General features: G+C 47.3%; 1 protein-coding gene across 1 annotated transcript in view; it reads right to left on the bottom strand.

Moving 5' to 3' along the window:
- Window positions 1–2550: 2550 nt before the first annotated feature.
- The window catches only part of LXN (latexin), a 106930-nt gene continuing 86351 nt past the window's right edge, over window positions 2551–23129 (bottom strand). Inside the window, exons 5-6 of the mRNA XM_069608796.1 lie at window positions 4510–4572; window positions 2551–3115 (exon numbers count right to left, since the gene is read on the bottom strand). Coding sequence (XP_069464897.1) covers window positions 3020–3115; window positions 4510–4572 — 159 coding nt within the window. The 3' untranslated portion in view covers window positions 2551–3019. The remainder of the gene's footprint in view (window positions 3116–4509; window positions 4573–23129) is intronic.

The following is a 23129-nucleotide window of genomic DNA, read 5'->3' as shown; positions in this document are numbered from 1 at the left end:
CCTCCTTGCACAGATACCAGACCAGTACAAACTATTTAACTCTGCTGAGACATTTTTTGCAGCACTGGTTCCAAGCATTCAAGCAAGAGCAAATGCCAAATGGCTCCAAATAGTGAGATGGGAGCTCATCCAATTGGCCAACGACACTGAAGAAGGTTTTAATGTTATCAAGCTGGAACTCAGAGTACTGCGGTTGATGACGATGCAAAACGGGTATGTCCTCGACCTCTTCATGGCAATGGAGGGCGGGGTCTGCCAAAAATTCGGGAGTGCATGTTGCACTTTCACACCTTCTTCTGATGCTGATAACGGGACACGCTCACACGTGATCGCTGCAGTACATGACCTGGGCGAACGCATGAAGAAGGAAGGCGGAGTCCAACCATCAGACTAGTTTACCATAGCTTTCAACTGGGAGCCCTCATGACTTGCAACTGCAATGAAAATGCTGGTCTCAATCATTGTTTTCTTTTTGCTGATTTCTTGTGTGTGCCAATTAGGGCTGCGATGCTGCACAGACGCGGTGCCCCAAAGTACAAGAATGATGGTAACGGTTACCACGAAAAATGAGATTGATAGACAAGTTAAGGATGCACAAGTACAAACAGGGGAGAGTGATAAACCTAAATACCGTATGATAGCATTGTACCATATGGGGGATGTAGTAGACTATTATGAGGAGGTGTGGGTCGATCTGGCGGGGGATGGAGGATGCATTTACATGACCTACACTCCTAATGAATATGCACGACAGGGGGAAAGCCTAAGGAGTGTGCGTCGTGCATGGATGCCAATAAAAGGTACACCGTCATGGGATGAAGCAGTGAAAAGGGAATGTTGAAGGCGGATATTCGTTACTGTAGAAGTAACGAAAGTGGGAATGTAAGGGAGAGGTGGTTTTCCCAACCCGCCTTGACATTCTCGCACCAAATGAAATCTACTAAAGGTGGGAGACATCCCCCCCTTAGTTTGTTTACTTGCTTGATTCGAACCTTAAAACTTAAATTATAATTGAAAGCAAGAAACAAAACCTTTGCACTCAGACTCCATTTTGTGCCGCCATGTTTTGTTTGGCCCAGAAATGATCTCTAAAAAGCCTGTCTCGCCCTCTCCCCAGTACCGCAAGCCCTGGCTCCCCCTTCCACCAACTGTCAACTCCACACAAACCCTGTTCTCACGGAAGTTTTGCCATGTATTGTTGCGAATGTGTAGTATCCATCCCAGTGTCCGCTGAGATCATTGCCCTGTTGTGACCAGAGCCGGTCCTGGCCTGCTTCCCCTCTCCCCCCCGCCTGGCCATGCAGCAGCTTACTAAATCAATGCCCCCATGCTCTTTGATGCAGATACACATCTGACCCCCTCACAGTGACCAAGTCAGAACACCCACCAAAGCCTTAATCCTATGCTTGCATTCCCCAATTTAACGACATTATGTGTCTACCTAAATCATGGGACATCCAGTAGATCAAACACCCCCTATCGCGGACATCTCAGCCCAGGGGTCTATGGGTGTGGTGGTTTATAGACTCTTGGGTGTAGTGTATTGTACCCATATAACTGTCAGTGAACTCTAAAGCACCCCTCATTCCAGTCTATTGTTTATTAGTGGTAGGGTCTTATGTTTTCATCTGTTGTGATTAGAGGTAGTTAGATAGAATAACTGCACTGTCATCTGCAAGCCTGACCTTCATGCTGCAGAGATGAGCCCAGCTGACCACGTGCATCACAGGTGGAGGAGACAACGCCAGCCAATGGGACCCAGGCATCCCGTATGCAGCTTGGTCCAATATATGTATGCAGGCAATCCACCTGTCTTCAAAGGTTACCTATATGTGACATCATCTATGACGCTATGTGTCTTCATAATGTGCTGCCAGTGTATTGTTGGGCAGAGCGCTCTTGGGCAGCAGAGTTCTCTGCGTGCATAGTTTACCTGATATAAACTTTGTTCAACTTGCAATCTATCTCCTGGTCCATTCCCTATTGGGGCGTGTCCATTATTCAGAGTTTTGTATGCTGTGTTTGTGGATGGGTCCTTTCAAGAGGATACCCTGAGTTTTGTAAATGAAGTGAGAGGCCAGAGAAGTACAGAGGGATAGGGAGGGCAGGGGATAAGTGGAGACTGCAATAGGATTGGTCAGTTCCTTGCAGATTTGGAAAGGTTCTGCGTGTTTTTAGTGGCCGCAGAGATGCAAGCTTGGATGTGTAGGCTCTCTTCTTAGAACAGATGGACTTGTCTCAAAACTGAAAGTCAAAATTTATGCCAACTTTTTTTTTAATGCCATTTTTGCCAATGATTATCTTTTCATGTGCCTAGTTCGTTTCCATCTTGCAAGTTCACCTTTATTTTTTTCCAACAGCACATTTTAGGTCCCACAGCACACTAAAAAAACCTTCTAGGGGCTTTTGCATCATATTCTTGTTGGGCTTGAGGGCAGTAAACTGCAGGAAGGTCACATTTCAAAAGCATTTTGAAGAACATTTGAGTCCATTTCATCTCACATCATGGGATGGAAGGTAGAAGATGACAGTTCAGGGAGAAGCCACAGGTTCTTACAATGAAATGGCTTTTATTCTGCATTACAAGTTCTTTATTCAAAAACAGTTATAAGAAGTTGGCAAAACAAGGGAGGAGCCTTGAACTTAGATTGAGATCCTGAGTGGTGGTGCACCCTGACATCTAGCAACCAGGACACGTCCATCCACTCAGGCAAGATCCTCAGTGGTGGTGCACCCTGACATCCAGCAACCAGGACACGTCCATCCACTCAGGCAAGATCCTGAGTGGTGGTGCACCCGGACATCCAGCAACCAGGACACGTCCATCCACTCAGGCAAGATCCTGAGTGGTGGTGCACCCGGACATCCAGCAACCAGGACACGTCCATCCACTCAGGCAAGATCCTGAGTGGTGGTGCACCCGGACATCCAGCAACCAGGACACGTCCATCCACTCAGGCAAGATCCTGAGTGGTGGTGCACCCGGACATCCAGCAACCAGGAGGACACGTCCATCCAATCAGGCACTCCCGTACCTGGGCTGCCTGCTGTTTTCTTTCACCTCCACGCCATGCTCGGGGTGCCAAAGCACCTGCAGTTTCCAAAGAATGATTTCCTGTAGAGGAGCAGAATGAGAAGATCAGGGGTCAATAAGTAAAGCTAATGTGAACAAATGTCTGGTGGGGTGCTGAAGAACCCAATGGTGGCTAGTCATGTCCCACCCATGCAGGGGCAAGAGAGGCACGGCTGAGTGACCCTGATGTTACTCCCATCGATGCTGGGGCAAGACAGGAAAGGCAAGTGACCAAGATTCTAGGCCCATCCATGCAGTGACATGACAGGAGGGGTACTCTGAATCTAGGCCCATTTGTGCAGGGGCAAGACGAAGGGTGAGGGACCCTGAGTCGATGCAAGACAGGAAGGATGAGCAACCATGAGTCTATGCACATCCGTGCAGGGGCAAGACAGGAAAGGTGAGGGGCCTGTGTTTAGGACTTCTGTCAGCCACTACTGCACACTCTGCTGATACTGCTATACAGGCGTGGGAATAATAGATGGATAAATATAACAACCTGAGAACAGATAAAAAAGCAGCCGCGTGCCAATTAGCACCACTGTGCATCCTACCACCTACCTACCTGCCTGCACCTCTATAAATATGCTTCCTTAGCTGCACACAGCCTTACCATGCTCTTTTATACACCAATCAAAATAAGGTCCTCCATTGAGTTCTATGCCCCTTGGCGAACAATAGCATGGTTGGGTCCTGGGAGACAAGGCAACACAATGCCACTCTAAGCAGAGCCTGCTTCTGCCATCCCATGCAGGGCTCATAATGCGGGGATGTCTTTCTTTGACTATATTACCCCGATAATGTGTCAAATTCAAGGTGGTAGAAAGAGAATTTCATCCTTTGCAAGGTGTTAGGCCTCTGTTTTTGCAGAGCACACATTTGGGTCAGTTAATACAGCTTGATAGCTTGGAAGGCCCCTGGCCAGATCACTGGTATTCTCTCCAACGTTTCCAGACATTGCTGATCTCAGATGCCCTCCCAGTCCCAGGTAAACAGAAGCATGCCCTTTTATTTCTTGCCTCGCCCTCTTGGCTGTTCCCATTCCATCTCAACCTCTGCTTATTACGCTGTAAAGAATGTTGATTCTTCAACAAGCAGAAAGGGACCGATCACTGTAGTGATAAACTGTTGATGAACACTTGCATATTGTCACAAGTGCAACCCACACTCTCTACCTAACCACGGATGATATGGGACACCCCAGTGCATCAGGGTACCACCATTGTGTTCAGTGACCTTCATTCCTAGATATTGTTGGGGGGGGGGGGGGTCTGCAAACTTTTGGCTCTTGATGTTTTGGACTACAAATTCCATCAAGTCTACTGAACCTGGCCGATAGTGAGGAATCTTAGATGTAGTAATCCAAAACACCTGGAGAGACCCAGGTTGCAGACCCTTGCGTGTGCTTCGAGGTATGGGGTCAATGGCACACTTACCTGCGATACCATGTCGTGAAAGAAAACAAAGTAGTTGAATTCAAGAGACTCGTCATCTCGTTTCTAGGGCAAAGAAAAAGAAAATATTCAGAACATTTTACTATTGGTTTCCGAAACTACTGCGTTCTCTTCTCTTTCTCTCCGTATACCTCTCTCCGACCACACCTAACATAAGGGTCTATTTCCTGTCTCCATTCTCCTTTCCTGCTGTCCGCTCTCCTAGCCATACCCAACATTAGGACCTACTTCCCTTGTCCCTTATCTCTTGACCACCCCCAACATCTGGCTCGATTTCCTTTCTCCCTTCTCCTTTCCTCCCTGATCACGCCCAACATCTATTTCCCTTCTCCTCTCTGTATGCCTCTCTCCGACCACACCCAACATCAGCGTCTATTTCTCTTTTCCTCTCTGTATATCTCTCTCTCAACACAAACAACATCAGCGTCTATTTCCCTTTTCCTCTCCGTATGCCTCTCTCCGACCACACCCAACATCAGCATCTATTTCTCTTTTCCTCTCTGTATATCTCTCTCTCAACACAAACAACATAAGCATCTATTTCCCTTCTCCTCTCCGTATGCCTCTTGACACAATCTGACCGACACAGGTAAGAGTAATTAACTAGCTTTATTGGCGAGACCCCACAGCCACAAGCTACGGCTCCCCTCGCTCAACGGCCACTGTGGAATGTTGACTGCTGAACGTGCATCAACATTCCACCAGTGTGCCTATGCACGAGCCCGTGCATATTACAACATATCCTCTTCCCTTGGATAAAAATGTTGGCACCACAAACAATTTTTTTTTTTTTTCCCCGAACAATGGAAAACGAAACAAACATCACATGACATGTCATATTTCAACTTACTTTAACAGCTGTATCCATGCAGGTAGCATGGGTAATATTAAATGTACTTCACTCTTAACAAACATAATCCCTGAATCTTATGGGCCGTCCACAGCTCCTACCCACACGACCCCTTTGTTGAACTGCATCAGGTTGCTGATCCATAGCAGACTGAAATTCCACATTGACCTGTGGATCAACAGGACCTGGAAGTGGTACCCCCTCTTGCTGTTCACCCCCGATGGGTTGCGACACCACAGGATTATAATCCAGTGCATTTTCCTGTGATTCCTCCTCATATTCCACACCATCCCTGACCACACGTCTGCATCCATCCACCACCACTCGCCTCTTACTCCACACAGAGCCATCCTCCAAGTGCACATGCCCTTTTCCAACTTTAACAACCTTCCTTAAGGGCAGAAAAGTGCTGTATCCTTTATGAACTAACCTAGGATTCTTTATGTACACCTGATCCCCAGGCTTTACGTTCAACTCCTTCCTACTCATTTGTGAGGACCCCATGGTCTGCTGGCGCTCTAAAATGCTGCGATGAATTGCTCGCAAATCCATATCGCATGGACCACCACCCCCCATATCCAGGGTTCTCAACATTGTGCCTGCCTTCCTGCCCCTCATTAATTCAAATGGAGATCTTCCCGTAAGCATGGCAGGTGTTCTCCGATATGCAGCCAGGTATTGTGACACAACTTCTTGCCAGTTCAAACCATTGGCCAAAGCCAATTGTATGGCTGACTTAATAGTGCCATTGGCCCTTTCAACCAGACCATTTGCCGAAGGATTATACAGAGCTGTCCTATAGTGAGAAATGGCATGCTTTTCCAAGAATTCTCTCATGGCTCTAGAAGTGAACTGCACACCATTATCCGTAACTAAACTTGCTGGTAAACCCTCACGGTCAAATACTTTCCTCAGAAAATCAATTACGGTATTGGTCGTAACATCTGAACACGCCGCCACCTCAATCCACCTGGACGTGTAATCCACCAACACCAACATATATCTGGACTCAGGCTCTAAACAGTCAAACGGACCCATAATATCCAAAGCCAATTTCGACCATACCTCCTCTGGAACCTCAACAGGATGCACCGGTTGTGGATGCAGTACCTTGCTCTTATCACTAACAGAACACGCTTGACACTCTTTCACCACTTGTTCCACATCCTTGTCCATTGACGGCCACCAATACTCCTCTCTCAATCTCTTTTTGGTCAAAGATCGGCCCAAATGACCTTCATGTGCCAATTCCACCATTCTTCCCCTCAACCTTATCGGGGGTATCAATCTGCTGCCCCTAGACACACCCCAGGGACCTTCTGCTAATTCCTGGAGAACCTGGGCATATCCTTTCCCTTCCGGCCTTTCCTTCACGGTGTGCCACCCCTTCACCAGACCTTCCCTAATCCACTTTAACTCAATATCATCCTCAGACTCCTGATCCCACACCGACTTCTCCACAGCAGACGTGACCAATGCAACCTGACACTCCTGCAAATCATCCTCCTTAACTACTCCCCCCTCACTGTCCTCCTCTACCCCTGGCAAGCGGGACAAACAATCCGCAACAACATTAAACTTCCCCGGAAAATACTGCAAGGAAAAATTGTAATCTTGTAACTGTACTGACCACCTCGCAATCCTCGGGGATACTGCCATGACTCCCTTGGAAGAAAATACCTGTACCAACGGTTTATGGTCCATTCTCACTACATGGGGTATGCCCCACACAAATGTCCTAAAATGTTTTGAAGCCCACAGCACTGCCAAAGTCTCTTTCTCAATTACAGAGTACCTGGTTTCCACATCTCTCAATGTCCTTGAAGCAAAAGCCACCGGGACCCATTCACCATTAATGTATTGCTCTAGGACTGCCCCTAGGCCCACCTCACTTGCATCCACCGTTAACGCAGTTCTATTTTTTGGGTCAAATGATTTGCGACAGGGAGCCTTCTCCACCTCCCTCTTAACCAACTCAAATTCTGCCGCACACTCCGCAGACCATACAAATCTTACACACTTCCTCATGAGAGCTCTCATGGCCACTGTCTTTTCAGCGTAATTTGAAACAAATTTAACATAATACTCTCGCAAGACCCAGAAAAGCCCTTAGCTGATCCTTATTAACCGGAGCTGGCGTATCCCTCAACACTTGTACCAACTCCCTTTTTGGACTTACACCTTGTGAACTCAACGTGTGTCCCAAATATGTGACCTCCTCCACCCCCACTTGACACTTTGTTAATTTTACAGTCAAACCTCTCTCTTTAAGAATCTGCATGACCTTCCTCACCCTTGCATCATGTTGCTCCTTGCTGCTGCCCCAAACCAAAATGTCATCTTGAAAGTAGCTGACACCCACCACCCCTTCAAACAACTGATGCATCAGCCTCTGAAATACTGCCGAAGCCGAAGCCAAACCAAAAGGCATGCGACAAAATCTGAACGCCCCAAACGGAGTCACAAATGACGTAAGAGGTCTAGATTCAACATGCAGGTCAATTTGGTGATACGCCGTTGACAAATCAAAAGTTGAAAAATATTTAGCTTCACCCAACGTCAATAGCAACTCATTAATATTAGGCAAAGGATGCCGATCCACCCATATGCTGGCATTTAATTCCCGGAGATCCACACACATTCTGATGCTGCCATCACTCTTCTTCACTAAAACCACAGGAAACAACCATTCCGAAGCCTCAATGGGTTCTATTATTCCTGCCGACTGCAACTTAGACAATTCCGCCTTAAATGCCTCCCTCACTGAAACTGGCACCCCCCTCACCTTGTGAACTTTAGGCACTGCACCCTTCTTCAACACAATGCGATGCATAAAGCCCCTAAGCTTACCCAGGATGTCAGAAAATACTTCAGGAAACTCACGCATAAGCACTGTAGGGGTAACTCTTACATCCTTCTCTTTCATTCCCTCCCTGACACTGAGAACCGGTTCTTTTTCACCTGGATGAATTTGTATCTTTAGTGCAGCCTGCTCATCCCAACCCAACACACTTGTCCCTTTTTTTTTGAGCCACCTACAATTTACCCAAGGTCTGCCTTCCTTTGAATGAAAAATTTGACCAATCATAACCAAGTAGATCAATGGAACTTTGCCCGTATGCATACGGTCTGATGTCTGGTGCCAACAGCGTAGAGATCGGCTTACCCAAAACCTCTTGATACACTTCCGGAGACACCAGGGTATAAGGTGACCCAGAATCCACCAGCATATCCACAGGGTGCTGGTCCACCAACACCGACACCCATGGAGCCTTTCGCCCACCACCCTCCACATGTAATAGGACACTCTGTTTGGGACCCCACCTGATGCTCCCTCCAGCCCCGTGGTAAACTCTTCTGCAGTTACATTTGCGACCACCTGCCCTTTACACATTCGTGCAAAATGGCCCACCCGTTTACATTTCCTGCACTCTACATTGCTAGCAGGACATGATTTCGAATCCACTGTGTGACTTGACCACCCACAATTTTTGCACACCTCTTTACCTTTAGGTGCTCTGTTCCCTTGTACAACCCCTTTGTCCAAACCCTTCTTGCTCCTTGACACCACCGCATGCACCGTTTCCCTATTTCCATCCCTTTCAGTAACAATTTGTACACTCGCCTTGGAGGCTTCAATTGCTCTAGCAATCTCCAAAACCTTATCAAGAGAAGGATCGCTCTCAATCCACAATCTCTCTCTAATTTTTTGATTAGACGTTTTCATCATAATCTGATCCCTTATATGTTCCTCTCCGTTACCCGGGAACCCACATGTAGCCATGAGCCCACGTAAGGCAGTAACGTATGAATCTATACTTTCCGCGGAACCTTGTGCCCTAGAGAAAAACTTATACCGCTCTAAAACCACATTAACTCTTTTTCCAAAACGTACTTGCAGTTTCTTCAAAGCCGTCTCATAGGCACTTACAACCATTTCCCCTTCGCCTCCCCCTTGAACCATTACATTCTCTGCAGGCAGGTGACTAAAAACTCTCAAGCCTTCAGTACCAATACAATTAAGCAAAGCAGCCTCCTTTTCATCATCGTTGAACTTTGCCCCACCCGCAGCCCGCAAATATACCTTAAAGGCATCTACCCACTGCTCCCAAGGCGCAACCGGCTCTCCTGGGTTAGGCAAAAATGCTGGTGGAGGCCTAGCAGCTGTATGCAACATGGCCGAAATTTACTGCCCAAGACCTTGTGCCCACCAAAGTAACCAAAACAAAACTGTTCTTTTGCGTGCCCCCTTATAATCCAAGAATTTTCCTCTCTGTCACTTAAAGTCAGTGGTCACCACACCAACCAAGGTGACCGCACATGAATATCTTCCCTTGTAGCCTTGTGAGCATGCACCCTCACGCATATGCAGTACAACAGGTACTGGAACAGGGTGAGTCACAACCAATGATGTATTTTTTCCAGCACAGGGTAATCACAACACCAACCAGAATGACCGCACACGCATATCTTCCCCTGTAGCCTTGTGAGCGTGCACCCCCACGCATATGCAGTACCGCCAGGACCTGGCACAGGGTGAGTCACAACCAATGATGTACCCAACGATGTGTACAATCCCAGCCCCAGACAAGCTGCAACCTTAACTTGTCTGGGCCTAATGGAATAGGGTGTTCCAACCTTACCAGCAACACCCCTTCATATCCACCTTAAATCTGCACTGTGGCTCCGCACTTGCCACGTATTTAACGGTGTTCTCCTCCTGTCTTCACTCATCCGGCAGCCTCCGCAGTGAGATGCTGTGAAAGCACACTGCGCACTGCCACCTCAGCCCCTCCTGCTTCCCTGGAGCGACCACAGGCAGCGCAGAGCGGCGCAGGCGTCACCACGGCCCCTCCTCGTTGGACTCAGCCCACGCTAAGCCGGATAGCGTAAACACGCTGTCGGGGGAGGAGCCAACCGCCGCGCACAGGCCTCCGATCCACCTGGAGCAGGACCCCGACTGGGGCACACGCAGACTCCGCCGCGACCAGGGGAACCGAAAGCTGCCCACGGCAACAGCACAGCACCTCGTCCTCCGCTCCTCCACGGGACAATCGCCCGCTAGGCCCACGTTGGATCAGGCCTGCAGCGACAGCCCCACCGAATCCAGGCAAACTAACGGCCTCCGCTCCTCCACAGAACAGCCGCCCGCCCGGCGCCCCAACAAATCCAGGCACCGGCGGCGAGCCGGCAGCAGCCAACAGCTCCTCGCCCTCCGCTCCTGCACAGGGCAGCCACCCGCCCGGCCCTGCACCGGTTCAGGCCCGCAGGAGCCACTGCAACAGATCCAGCGCCGGTCGGCCCCCGTCCACGCCGACTGCGCCCGAGACGATGGGGAGCCCCGCAGCCGATCCGCACACACGTGGGACAGGGTCTCGTCAAGATCCCGATCCTCGTCGCCAATGACACAATCTGACCGACACAGATAAGAGTAATTAACTATCTTTATTGGCGAGACCCCACAGCCACAAGCTACGGCTCCCCTCGCTCAACGGCCACTGTGGAATGTTGATTGCTGAACGTGCATCAACATTCCACCAGTGTGCCTATGCACGAGCCCGTGCATATTACAACACCTCTCTCTGACCACACCCAACATCAGCGTCTATTCCCCTTTTCCTCTCTGTATGTCTCTCTCTGACCACAAACAACATCAGCGTCTATTTCCCTTCTCCTCTCCGTATGCCTCTCTCACCACACCCAACATCAGCATCTATTTCCTTTCTCCTCTTGGTATGCCTCTCTCTGACCACACCCAACATCAGCATCTATTTCCCTTCTCCTCTTCGTATGCCTCTCTCTGACCACACCCAACATCAGGGTCTATTTCCTGTCCCTTCACTTCTCTCTAGACCACACCCAGCATTAGGGTCTACTTCTACTCTCCCTTCCCTTCTCTCTTGATTCGATCAAACATTAGGGTCTACTTTCCTCATCTTTTCGCTTCTCTCTTGACCACACCAAACATTAGAGTCTACTTCCCATCTCCCTTCACTTCTCTCTTGACCACACCCAACATTAGAGTCTACTTTCCATCACACTTCCCTTCTCTCTTGATCACATCAAACATTAGGGTCTACTTTCATCCTCTTTTCGCTTCTCTCTTGACCACACTTAACTTTATGGTGTAATTCCCTTTTCCATTCACTTCTCTTGACCACACCTAACATCAGGCTCTATTTCCTTTCTCCCTTGTCCTTGCCTCCCTTTGCCTCTCTCCCAACCACACCCAATATCAGGGTCTATTTTCCTTCTCCTTCCCGCCCTTTGCCTCTATCCCAACCAACCCGAACCTCAGGTTCTACTGTCTTCTCCCTACCTCCCTCCCTTTGCTTTTCTCCTGATCACTGCCAACATCAGAGTCGCCCTCTCTTCTCTTTCTCTCCCTTTGGTTCTCTCCCAACCATACCCAACATCAAAATATGTTTTCCTCCCCTCCCTTTGCCTCTTTCCCAACCACGCCCAACATCAGGGTCTTTCGTCTCTTCCATTCTCCTTCTCTCCCTTTGCTTTTCTCTTGATCACACCCAACACTGGGGTCTATTTACCTTCTCACTCCTTCTCCCCTCCATTTGCCTCTTTATCATCCAAACCCAACACCAGGGTCTACTTTCTTTTCCTTTCCTACCTTTGCCTCTTTCCCAACCACAACCAAAATCAGGGTCTGCTTCCCTGCTCCCTTCCCCTTTCTCTTTCCCTCTCGTTCTCTTCACTCCTGATCTCATCCATTTTCTTTCTCCCTCCCCCTTCAGATATCCATTTTCCCTTAGCCTACAGGTCTCAAACACATATCTGAAGTGTAAAATGGCTTAAGTGAACTAAAAAGGTACCACAGGATTCTCTCGCCCCAATTAATATTGAACTAAAGTTTTGTTTGAATCCAGTCTTTATTCTTAAACTATCCAAAAGAAAAGGATGGGACACACAGCCTCCTCTACCGTACACTTATTATCGTGCCTGGAAAACATTTTGCCTTCATTCCTAATGTTTCTCGCCACGTTCTCACCAAATGTAACTTTTATTGTCATTGTATTGGTTATCTTTGTGTCCAAAACCTCTAAACCCACTCCCCAGTTCTAAGAGAGGGAGTTAGGCTAGGGAAGAAAAATAAGGAAGCGAGACCAACCTGTATAGCACTTAACCGCCATGCTCATATTACCAAAACGTCTAGATATACGGTTTTAGACATTTAGTTGTGAGGTTGCAATCTTTTGTCTGTTGACTGCTGGTCAGTACCTTAGGAGGGTCAGAATTTCTGTTTGCTCTGGAAAAACCTGGTTTCCCCTACCTTTAAGCACTAGGTCCAACTGGAAGGACATCATCCACATGTATTTGAGATGGAGACTGCATTGAGGTCCTAGAACAGATGGTGGTCCTTTCACCACCTCTGCTAGAATCGGGCAGTGCCCAGTAGGCAAGGCTGTCGCATGCAAATAACAGAGGGAATGTAAACCCACTTTCACAGTGAAAGTGGGTACCGGCACTTAACCGGACCGCCCCATTACAGGATTGCCGTGGGGAACCAGCTAAATGCTGTAGGTAAACCAGGCGCCCTACCGGCCAAAAAAGCCTGTGTTACCATAATGATGGAAAATCCCCTCATGGAGTCCTACTGGAATGGGGATTTACACCGTACTGCCAGCACTCGTTATCTGGCGGGTGCTGGTAAAGGTAAGTACCAGATTCCGGTATCCTGGCGGGTCTACCGCCAGGATACCGGCATATTCGGAATGAGGTCCAGTGTACCCTAAAATGAGGGTCCGCTGCTGCTCTCTTCACACTCCCAAAATAGGGTCTGAATAATCCTTTGCTATCAATAAACAGATAGAAGTACCTCCCAAAACGGAACCAAATATATCCGTCCATAGGGTGCCATATATCATGAGTACTATGTTGTGCCTGATCTGATGGGGGAATTGCACAGTTCCTGTTATCTGCCCCAATGGACACGTGCTGGCATTGTCAGCTATAATACATTAACAAACCCTGTGGTTGATGATATGTGCGGTAGAGGGAAATTAAAAGATCATAGGGTGGGTTTCGATCAGGGCCTCTCATATTCCTTCTAATAAGTGGCACCACACAAGTAGCCTACTCTACCATCATCCTCTCTCTCCATCTCCCACATTAGTCACACTAATGCTGACATGCTACCTCCACTGATGAAGGCAAACCCGTCTTGTGCCCCATCAGACCCTCTTGCAACTCGGCACCGGTTGGTAGGGTTCGAATGGGGGCAGGAACCTAGTAGCTATGGTGTTGAATAAAGGTAGGTGAGTAGCCATAGTTAATGTTACTTTATGTAGGGGTGCCATATGTGTCAGAGGACGGGTAGCACAAGGCTATGGTCATGTTGGGAGATCTGCTAGTAGGTGGGCAGAGTAGTGGGCTCAGTGCTTTCTAGGTAATGTGCCGCTAAGGCTCTGGGAGTTGTAGTATATACACTGCACTAGCAGACCCGCTAGGCTGATCTCAGGTAGTAATCACAGTGTGGTGCAAAACAGGCTAGGCAAGGAGCACTGACTCTAGCAGCGCTACAATAGTTAGGTGCAACTTAAAGGGGCGAAAGGGACAGCTAAATATAGCAACTGAATATACAAACAATAAGCAGGGCGCACGACACCGTAGCACAATGGTAGTATAACAATTATCTGGTGACATGTGTAGGGAGAAAACCTAGATTAACATGCCGTACTGCAGAGGCGGGTTATTAACAGTTCATGGTATGCATACAAGATAGGAGCCGTGAGTATGTGGCTCTAAGAGGTAAGTTAAATAAACATTCCTCTAGCAGACCCAATAGGCTAATCTCAAGTAGTAGTCCCAGAGTAGGGCAATTCAAGCTAAGCAAGGAACAGCGACTAATGCAGCACTGCAATGGAGAGGTGCAGCAGAAAAGGGCGACGGGACAGCTAAATCTACCAGCTGCGTATGCAATCTAAAGTTACGGTGAGCACCAGCTGAGTATGCAAGCAATAAAAGCGGCGAACAGCAAAGAAACACAACAGTATTATAGCAGTTGTCAGGTGACAGGGTGAGGGGAAACCTCCAGCCAAGCGGCAGAGACGCATTATTAACAGTGGATAAAGTACATACAGCGTGGCCGGCAAGGCCCGTTTATAGGTGGCACAACAATCACAATGGAGACGACATAATCATCTAGTGGCAGTAATCGCAGGATTATGCTTTTCTAATGCACAGGCAACCCTGGTGCAGTAAGAGGACTGGATGTATGCTTACCCCTGCAGTGTAATCTGGTACAGTTGAATTAATAGACAGCAGTGGTAATAGACCAAGACGAGGGGAGAAAGTTCAGGCGATCTGAGAATAGTCAGGATGGATGATGTTGTTGAGGCTGAAAGGGAGCGGGCAGCGTTTTGGGGCCTTGTCCTGCGGCACGGACAGGCACAGACCGGGGGCCTTGTGCAAGGGGCCTTAGGTGAGGAGACCGGCTTCCGGAGCCCTGTGAGCCTAGAGGCGTTGTGAGGACTGGTTGCTAGGCAACCTTGCATAAACAAAAGGAGCACTTCGGTGCAGTAGCCATTTTTTGAACTATATTTGGAATGGGACCACAACGTTACCGATCCACGTGTTCTTGGGAGATTGGGCACAGGGCGCAGTGGCAGTCTCATGCTGGGTAGTGGCTTCAAATGAGGAACTATTGTGAGCATAAGTTTGCTGAAATCAATGCAGCGGCGGCGGCTTCTGGCTGGTCGAACGCAGCAGAGCTGAAGTATAGCTGCTCCTGCAGCTCCAGCTCCCGCAGTGTCAGAGCAGATGACGAGTAGCTGCTCCTGCAGCTACTGTGAAGTTGGGGTTCCAGCCCTTAGAGCAAATGAAATCTACTCTAACAATTGGGAAAAGGGCGCAATAATGTCCTATTACATGGACTCACCCCTTGATCATATGTGAAAAGAATTGCCCCAATATCGCAATAAGATATTAAAATATAGGTAGAGGGTACTGGCCTTTAAAGGAAGACTCTGGGGTTGAGAAGACTCGAGAATCACAGAAGAAGGATATGTGAGTGTACCCATGCATGAACGTGCAGGGGGTGCAGGATTAGTTTGATGGTGTATAGGACACACCCTCAAGAGGTAGAGGGCGATTGGCCATATAGTCGTAGATTTTAGGTCCACGTACCCGATAGAGAGTGAGTGGGCAGTGGCACATCTGCGTTAGAGCAGAGGGTTGCGTAATAAGTGGCAGACCTTGTTAGATGAGAGTTGCGCATAGTGCAGGCAATTGGTATAGTTGCATCATCTTTTATTTACGAGTTAAGGAGTATTGAAGTTGTGGAGAGAAGGAGAAGAATCATGTGCATCAGTGTTTTGGTGAAACAGTAGTAGTTTGTTGTGATAAAGTGAAGTTATTGGAGGTCATTACGAGGTAGGGGGTAACCATGCCGCTATTAGCCGCATGGCTACCCCCTTACCGGGTACCGTGTCTGGGTTCCTTGAATGAGGATTTACCTGGCCATTCCGACCTTGGAGAGCCTGGTAATTCCTCATTGAAGGAACCCGGACCTGGTACATCCCCATTCCAATTCGAGCCCCCATAGGGCTCAATGGGAATGGGGAGCATGCTAACAACGGACCCATTAATAACGGGCCCGTTGTTAGCATGCTGGGCTGCTCGCTGGACCCGCTAAGGCCGCCTGGTAAAACCAGGCGTCTTTAGCGGGTCCCGCAAGCAGAACTCGTAATGAGGCGGTAAGAGGTTGACGGCTCCGGCACCTTTACTGGCACCATTAACCCCTTACTGCCAGGGTCGGAATGACCCCCATTGTGTTTTATTTTTTATTGTGGCTGTGGAAATTGTGTAAGGGCCAGAGCCAAACAAATATGTTAATATCAGAGGAGCTGTGTAGCATGTGCAGGGGGCACAGTTGAACAGAGGGAGGATCATCCAAACCCTCAGCACATTAACACATAGTTGATGGTGGTGTGCCTGTGGAGAGGGACATTTGTGTATTAACTCAAATGAACTGGACAGGCCTGTTGAGAGGGCCATTGTGTGCAAGTGGTGTGAAAGGGCAGGCCTGAGGAGAAGGCCAGTGAGAATGAAATAGGGTGAACGAGTTAGATGGTAAGTAGAAGAGTGAGTGAGTGTGAGCGAGGAAGGGGGTAAAGGTGTTTTGTGATATAAGTGAGAGGGGTCAAGAATAAAAAGGGGGAAGTGCACTCTAATAATTAGGAAAAGGGCGCAATAATGTCCTATTCTATGGACTCACCCCTTGATCATATGTGCAAAGACTTGCCCCAATATCGCGATAAGATATTAAAATATAGCTTCCAGTGGATGAATGATACAGTGCAAAAGTGTTATCAGGAATGTGCCAGAGAGGGAACATTTCAAAAGGATATAATAGACAGTATGTATTCATATCTGTTAGCAATATATAAAGGTGCAAGACAGGACATTTTAGGTCTCTGGAAACTTTAAGAAGAAATTAAAGTAGAGAAAAAAGAAGGGAGAAGGGGAAAAGGAGAAAGCAAGTGCTCCACCCGCTCCCTAGGGATCAATTCCATTATTAAAGCCTGCTGCAGGATTTATAAATCCTAGGCGGGCATCTCCAGACGGGGAGAAGGTGGAGCATAATAAGGCAGAGCAATAACTTCATTCTAAGGATAAGACAGCAAAAGGGAATGAGAAATATTTAGCGGACATTAAGGAAAGCACACAACAGCAACTGGACTCAATGTTTAGAGAAGTAGAAAAGGTAATGGAGAGGGAGATAGAGAAAATAGGGAAGGAACAGGTAAAGGGAGAGGACCAGCAGGGATGGACAGCAGGACCTATACAATTTAAAATTGATGACTGGGGACAGGACTTGGAAGAGGACGAGTTAGACACGACAGAAGGTAATAATACTGCATCAGACTGGGAGGACAGCAGTGACAATAACAATCGGGACGACAAATTTGACGCTTGCGATTTAACAAGTGTAGGTAGAAAAGAAGGGTAAGAAGAGGAAAGAGAGGAACAAACAGGGAACTGGGGAACTAGATATCGAAGCAGGAAAGCAAGGATGGCACTAGCAAAATGAACGCAACTGGGGGTTAAGCACAGAGCACGAACTCTGTTGCCCCTTCTACAGAAGGCAAAAGGAGAAGTATATTACGTACCCTGGCATACAATGGACAGGGATAATTTGGTCTACAGTTTACCTTCACTAATGTCAGGGGCCAGCAAGTGGATATATGTATTCGAGAAGGAGACATCACGGATTCCACTGGCCATAGGGGACATTAGTAGCTTATTGGCAGTTTTGGTAGGGGAACAAAGTGACAGGATTTAGCACCAAGCAGGGCATACAGGGGTAAAATGAAGCAGCAACATACATGACGGGACACCTTTTAACATTTACTGAGCACACGTGTGGAAAGCTCTGAGAGAGCTGTATCCAAACATGTCAGATATGGGATCTACATTAGCGTGTAAAATGAAGCCACATGAGGACCCTGCAGAATACATACGATCAATACACGAGATGTTCAAGCAAGAGAATAAACAATCATGGGATGATAAAGTACCTTTGTTCTATCACATTCTTGTGAGCCTCTCCCCACAGATGTACAGGCTTCCCTAGACAAAGTAGTAGGGATAGAAGCAAAAGGTTGGCCCGAGATACAGGCGACTATCGTACACTGTTGTAAAAGAAAACAGGAGAAAGACAAGGAGGCAGTAGACAACGTGGTAAAAGTGGAAAATAAACTTGTACAGAAGAAACTGGCCAAAATAAGCATGGAAGGGGCAGTGCTCATGGGACCAGGTAGCATTCCACCTGCCCCACAGAGGGGGCTTCCGGTAACAGCAGTAGCACAGCAAGGGGGATATACACAAACACCATATAAGCCACAATGGGGAGTAAATCAGATGCAACAGCAGCATGGATTTAGAAATGCACAACAGCCTGGATTTGCATATGCAGGAGGAGTAAACCAGACCATGAGATAATATCAGACAGGAAGGGGATATTATTCAAGGGGAAGGAGATTTGGATATAGGGGTATGGGGCCCGGTTTGGAGGACAGTGTTTTGTTTGCTGACATTTTTGTGACCATGTCCACATATGCCCACTCATTCAACAAACAGGACAGCAAGTAGGAGTGCAGCCACAGCAGCAATACATACAGACATCCACACACAAACGCAAATGATACCACAGCAACAGATGCAACTGCAGCCTATACAGACACAGGCCGTACCAACACAGGGACAAGTATCAGCTCAATGGGGAATGATAGCTGGATCACAGGGTGCCATAAGCATATTGCAGGCACCAGCGCAGACACACGCACAATAGAAGGTGACAATACTGAGACAGAATTAGGTGCCTCATTACACCGGGGGCGCATTGGTGGGTGGAAAACCATTCACATCTTCAATCAATACATTTTCCCAATAGGGCTGCCCACGGGAAGTACGAGTGTATCCTGTCCTAGCAGTAACTGTAGACCCTGAAAAGGAGCCAGAGGTAGCAGTTCAAATAGGATGGAGGGACATTTCCTTTCTAATAGATACTGGGGCAACCATATAAAAGAACGGGGATTCCCATTATGAAACAAGTATTGGGCATGCAAGTCTTTTTGGGGACCATCCACTGACAATAGGGACACAACACATTGTAGCACTATTATTGTATTCAAAAGACACACCTATCAACGTATTAGGAAAAGATTTGTTAAGCAAATTGAAGGCCACAATTTCATTTTCAGAGAAAGGGATGTTGTGCACCACACCTGGGATGTACCCAGCCTGGGTAGCAGTGTTGATACAAGCATACTATGCACACAGCACATTGAGTGGGATGCCCACGCACACAGAGATGTTCTCATGCGTAAAGGAGAAAATACCACTTAAAGCATTGATGAAAACAACTAAAGAACAAAATGCACTGCCAGAACACTTTAATGACACACCAATAGTGCAGATAATAGAATTACAGTGAGAAGCACTGAATGAGGAAAAAGAGTTTTGGAAGGAAAGGGTGTGCTCTCTGACTCAGATTTGATTTGGCGGCAAGACAGCACCGGCAAGGTGGTAATGCCAAGGAAGTTGTTGAATGTGGCCCTGGAACAGTTTCACTGCTGTCATGATGCCTACCCCCGGGGACCCAGACCATGTCCAGCAACCCCAGAAGCAGGCATCAAGTTATCCTAAGCAAGCCCAACAACCCCTGCTAGGGGCTATTTGGGTCCAGTCCTTGCGCCTATGGCGCCAGGCTCATATGGAGAGTCAGTCTCATAGATTAAAACTTACCTGATGCAGACCTTGCTGCAAAACCTACCTGAGGCAGACCATGCTGCAAGAGCTCCAAGCCAAAAGAGGCTTGGAAGGGACTACTTTACCTAGGGACTATTTTTTTACTCAGGTGGGGCTGGGGAGGAATACTTACCTGGGACTACTTTGGAGGCTATTTAAACCACGCCCGAAGAGCAGCACACGCTTCGCGTTATTCTGCATCCAGCAGCGTAACACTCACCGTGCCTGCAAATCTGCATCCAGTCTTTTGCCACGCCCGCCTCGAGCCTGGAGCTCCTAGAAAAAGGGAGAAAGAAGAAGAAAAGGTTAGAACAAGCAATACCTTTGATCCTTACCTGAATTCCCGATCCATCGCGCCTTCGAGCTGGAAGAAAGAAGTAATTTTATGCGCGTCGCCTCCCCTGCTGCAGCGCCGCGCTGAACTCACCGGCCTTCGCAGCATCTTCACATTCCACCGCATCCTTCTGCATGTTCCCGCAGCACTCCGGCACCTAAGGGGAAGACGAGAACAGCAAGGTGAGCCAAGGGAATACACAGAGGCAATATAGTTACCCCCCATAGACTTACCTGATTTTACCACCGGGGGTACTATTCCTCTTCACGGGTCGGCGCAGCTTCCACTGCATCCTCGCCGAACCCTAAGGGGTAACAAAAGGACAGCAAGGTGAAACAAAGTGAAACCTCCTCACCACAATAGACTTACCTGATTTTACCGCCGGAGGCATTATTCCCCTAGACTTCATACTTTCTCTCAGCGCCTGAATAAGGGAGAAAGCAACAGGTTACATATTGACATTATTTTATCGAACTGTGTTGGGTAATACAAATCCTTACCTGAATATTACCGGTTGCCACGAGGAACTCTTTGCTAGGGTCAAGTTGCAACCTACAAGGAATCGGACAAGAGTGAAAGTCAGATATTTGAACTCTTACGAACTACATACTTACTGCGTCTTTCTGGGAATCTCCAGAGTCAATATTGTTCTGGAACTCACCAATTCCTTCGAGCCAGTGAAGCAACTGGTTATCTACGCACTACTGCGCTCAATGCAGGATGGAGAGCTCATCTTTCCAAACCATCAGAAGAATATTCCTACGGGCCACGCAAACGAAGCTCGGTGGGCCAGTCCAGTCTGTCATCTCGGCCCTACGCGTCACATTGGTGGAGACCGCAGCTGTCCAGTTCAGACCGACGCCCCTGTGGGAGCCAGGTGAGTGTAACAACTACCCTACCCATGTATCGAAAGAGCATGTGGCTGCAGGGATAAGTGAGGATTGATTTATTGATTACATGAATGTGTGTCTGAATTTGTGAACAATTGTATAGTTTGTCAAAGGTTTTTATCTGGCCACACTTTGAGAGTCACACAAGGAACATTTCTGTGACTGGAAGGGCCCTTGCAGCACTTGCATATAGACTATGTTGATTTGCAAGACAAATGTACCTCTTATATATACATGCTTACTGTTGTATGTCCGTTTTCACGTTGGCTTGAGGCTGGTCCCTGTACCCCTAATGACGCCCCCTGGGCGGAAACATTTTTGGTGAGGGAGGTGTTTTCGAGGTGGGGATACCGATGATATTTGCTTTGACAATGGTCAGCATTTTGCAAATGATTTGATTGGGGAAATAACTGCCCTTCTGGGAATACGGCACAAGCTATGTACCATTTACTGCCAACAGTGTGGCTGAGAGAATGAATGCATTACCGAAACAGCACTTGACTAAGCTAACACTGACGCTTGGTAAGACATGGTTGCACTGCTTACCTCTTGCTCTCTTTGCTTTGCACAATTGGCCTGGAGGAGACCATCACCTCACTTCTCATGAAAGAGAATGCATGCGCCTATCTCTCCGGCACGTATAATTTCAGATGCTAACTCTTCTTCTAACATCTTGGGGGAGGAGTTTCACATGTACCTCACAGAATTTACAGGATCGCTTGCCCATATAGCCCAAGAGACAAATCAAAAAATACGTACTGAACAAACAGTGGCAAGCAGGCAAAATAATTTCTGCAAGCAGCACTTCTCTGCCCAGGAGACAACATTTTCATAAAAAAACATTAGAAAGTGGAAAGAAGAATGTTTTACCGGTCTACACAAAGTGAAATACTCAACACCGACAGCAGTGAAGGTTGAAGGTTGCCAAGGATGGGTTCACATCACTGACGTGTGCAGGCACAAGAGCACTAGCTCCCCCAGAGAAGAGGGGCAGAGCGCAACAGGATGGGGAGTATACATCAACTTTCAATTACTTTATTTTCAGCAATAAGGTTTTTTAGAAGACCAACCAGGCAAGAAGAAGGTGTTTTGCAGGACAATGTCATTATAAACAGACAACAAGAAAATGTCTGTTCTATGGAGTGTAATAATATTAATATGCATTGGTATAGGATTAATATTGTTATTGTTTTCTTTTTAAAGAAAAAAGTGTTACATGTTCAAATATTAGTATGAATAGAGGAAAAATAAATGTGTTAAATGAAGAGGAGTTCCAAACACTTGTCTATAGGTGCATTATAAATGCCATATCAGATCATACCATATCATATCATGACACTGAAAAGGGGCAGGTTATATCATCTGGAAACATCTGGTAACATCTGGTATGATAAAAATGTTATGTGTTGGAAGAGAAAGGGTGAACGGCACATGTTACGTCTGCTCACTCATCCCACACGTAATAGGCACCCAAGCATTTCCTACCTCAGGCGGTATCATATGAAGAAGCAGGATGCCTAAGGCACCTATCCCTCTACGAAACAAGGGGTCTATTCATAGGAACAAGTGTTTCGGTCCAGTGAGTGGATGCAGGGGAAGAGGTGTACACAGATTATTACGTGCAACTTGACTGGATGGCCTAAAAAAGTGAAACCAAAAAGATGATAGTAGAATATATACCAGAAGGCTCTAAAAGGGGGAGCAGATGATTAGTGAACACAAACGACTGCGGTGTGTAGATAAAGAGGGACGTAGCATTCCCAGGTGTGACACAAGACCATTATATGAGAATAAAATGAGCAGTGTGTTATGGTGGCTAATGGGAGTGGGGAATAATGCAATAAAAAATAAAAGTTTGTAATAATATATGTTACAATAAAGAAAAATGCAATTTCATGCTGAAGGTTTAGTGGGATTTGAACAAAATGTGGTTTCCAAAGTAAACAATAGCTGCAAGGCAGTTTGGGGGAAATATGTACATGTATTAACTTGGATAGGTGAAACTCATCAACCAGTGTACATAAAGAGCTTTACACAATTCCCTCTGTGCTTCAGGTCCAGTGGGTACATCCATTTGGGAACTAACAACGGCTGTGCCAAGGTGATGAGGAGTGCAGCGTTGACGCATGGGCTAGCTGCACTGGTGGTGCCCCGAAGCAACAACAACAACATGTGGCTTTCGTTAAAGGAGCAGTCAATTGTGCTGAAGGAAAATTTTATGCAGCAAAGCAAGGAGCAAACAATGCGAGGAGTACTAAAC

This window comes from Ambystoma mexicanum, chromosome 4q (assembly GCF_040938575.1).
Source record: "Ambystoma mexicanum isolate Mex_15411 chromosome 4q, UKY_AmexF1_1, whole genome shotgun sequence".
Taxonomy (NCBI): domain Eukaryota; kingdom Metazoa; phylum Chordata; class Amphibia; order Caudata; family Ambystomatidae; genus Ambystoma; species Ambystoma mexicanum.
This window is presented reverse-complemented; position numbering and strand designations above follow the sequence as displayed.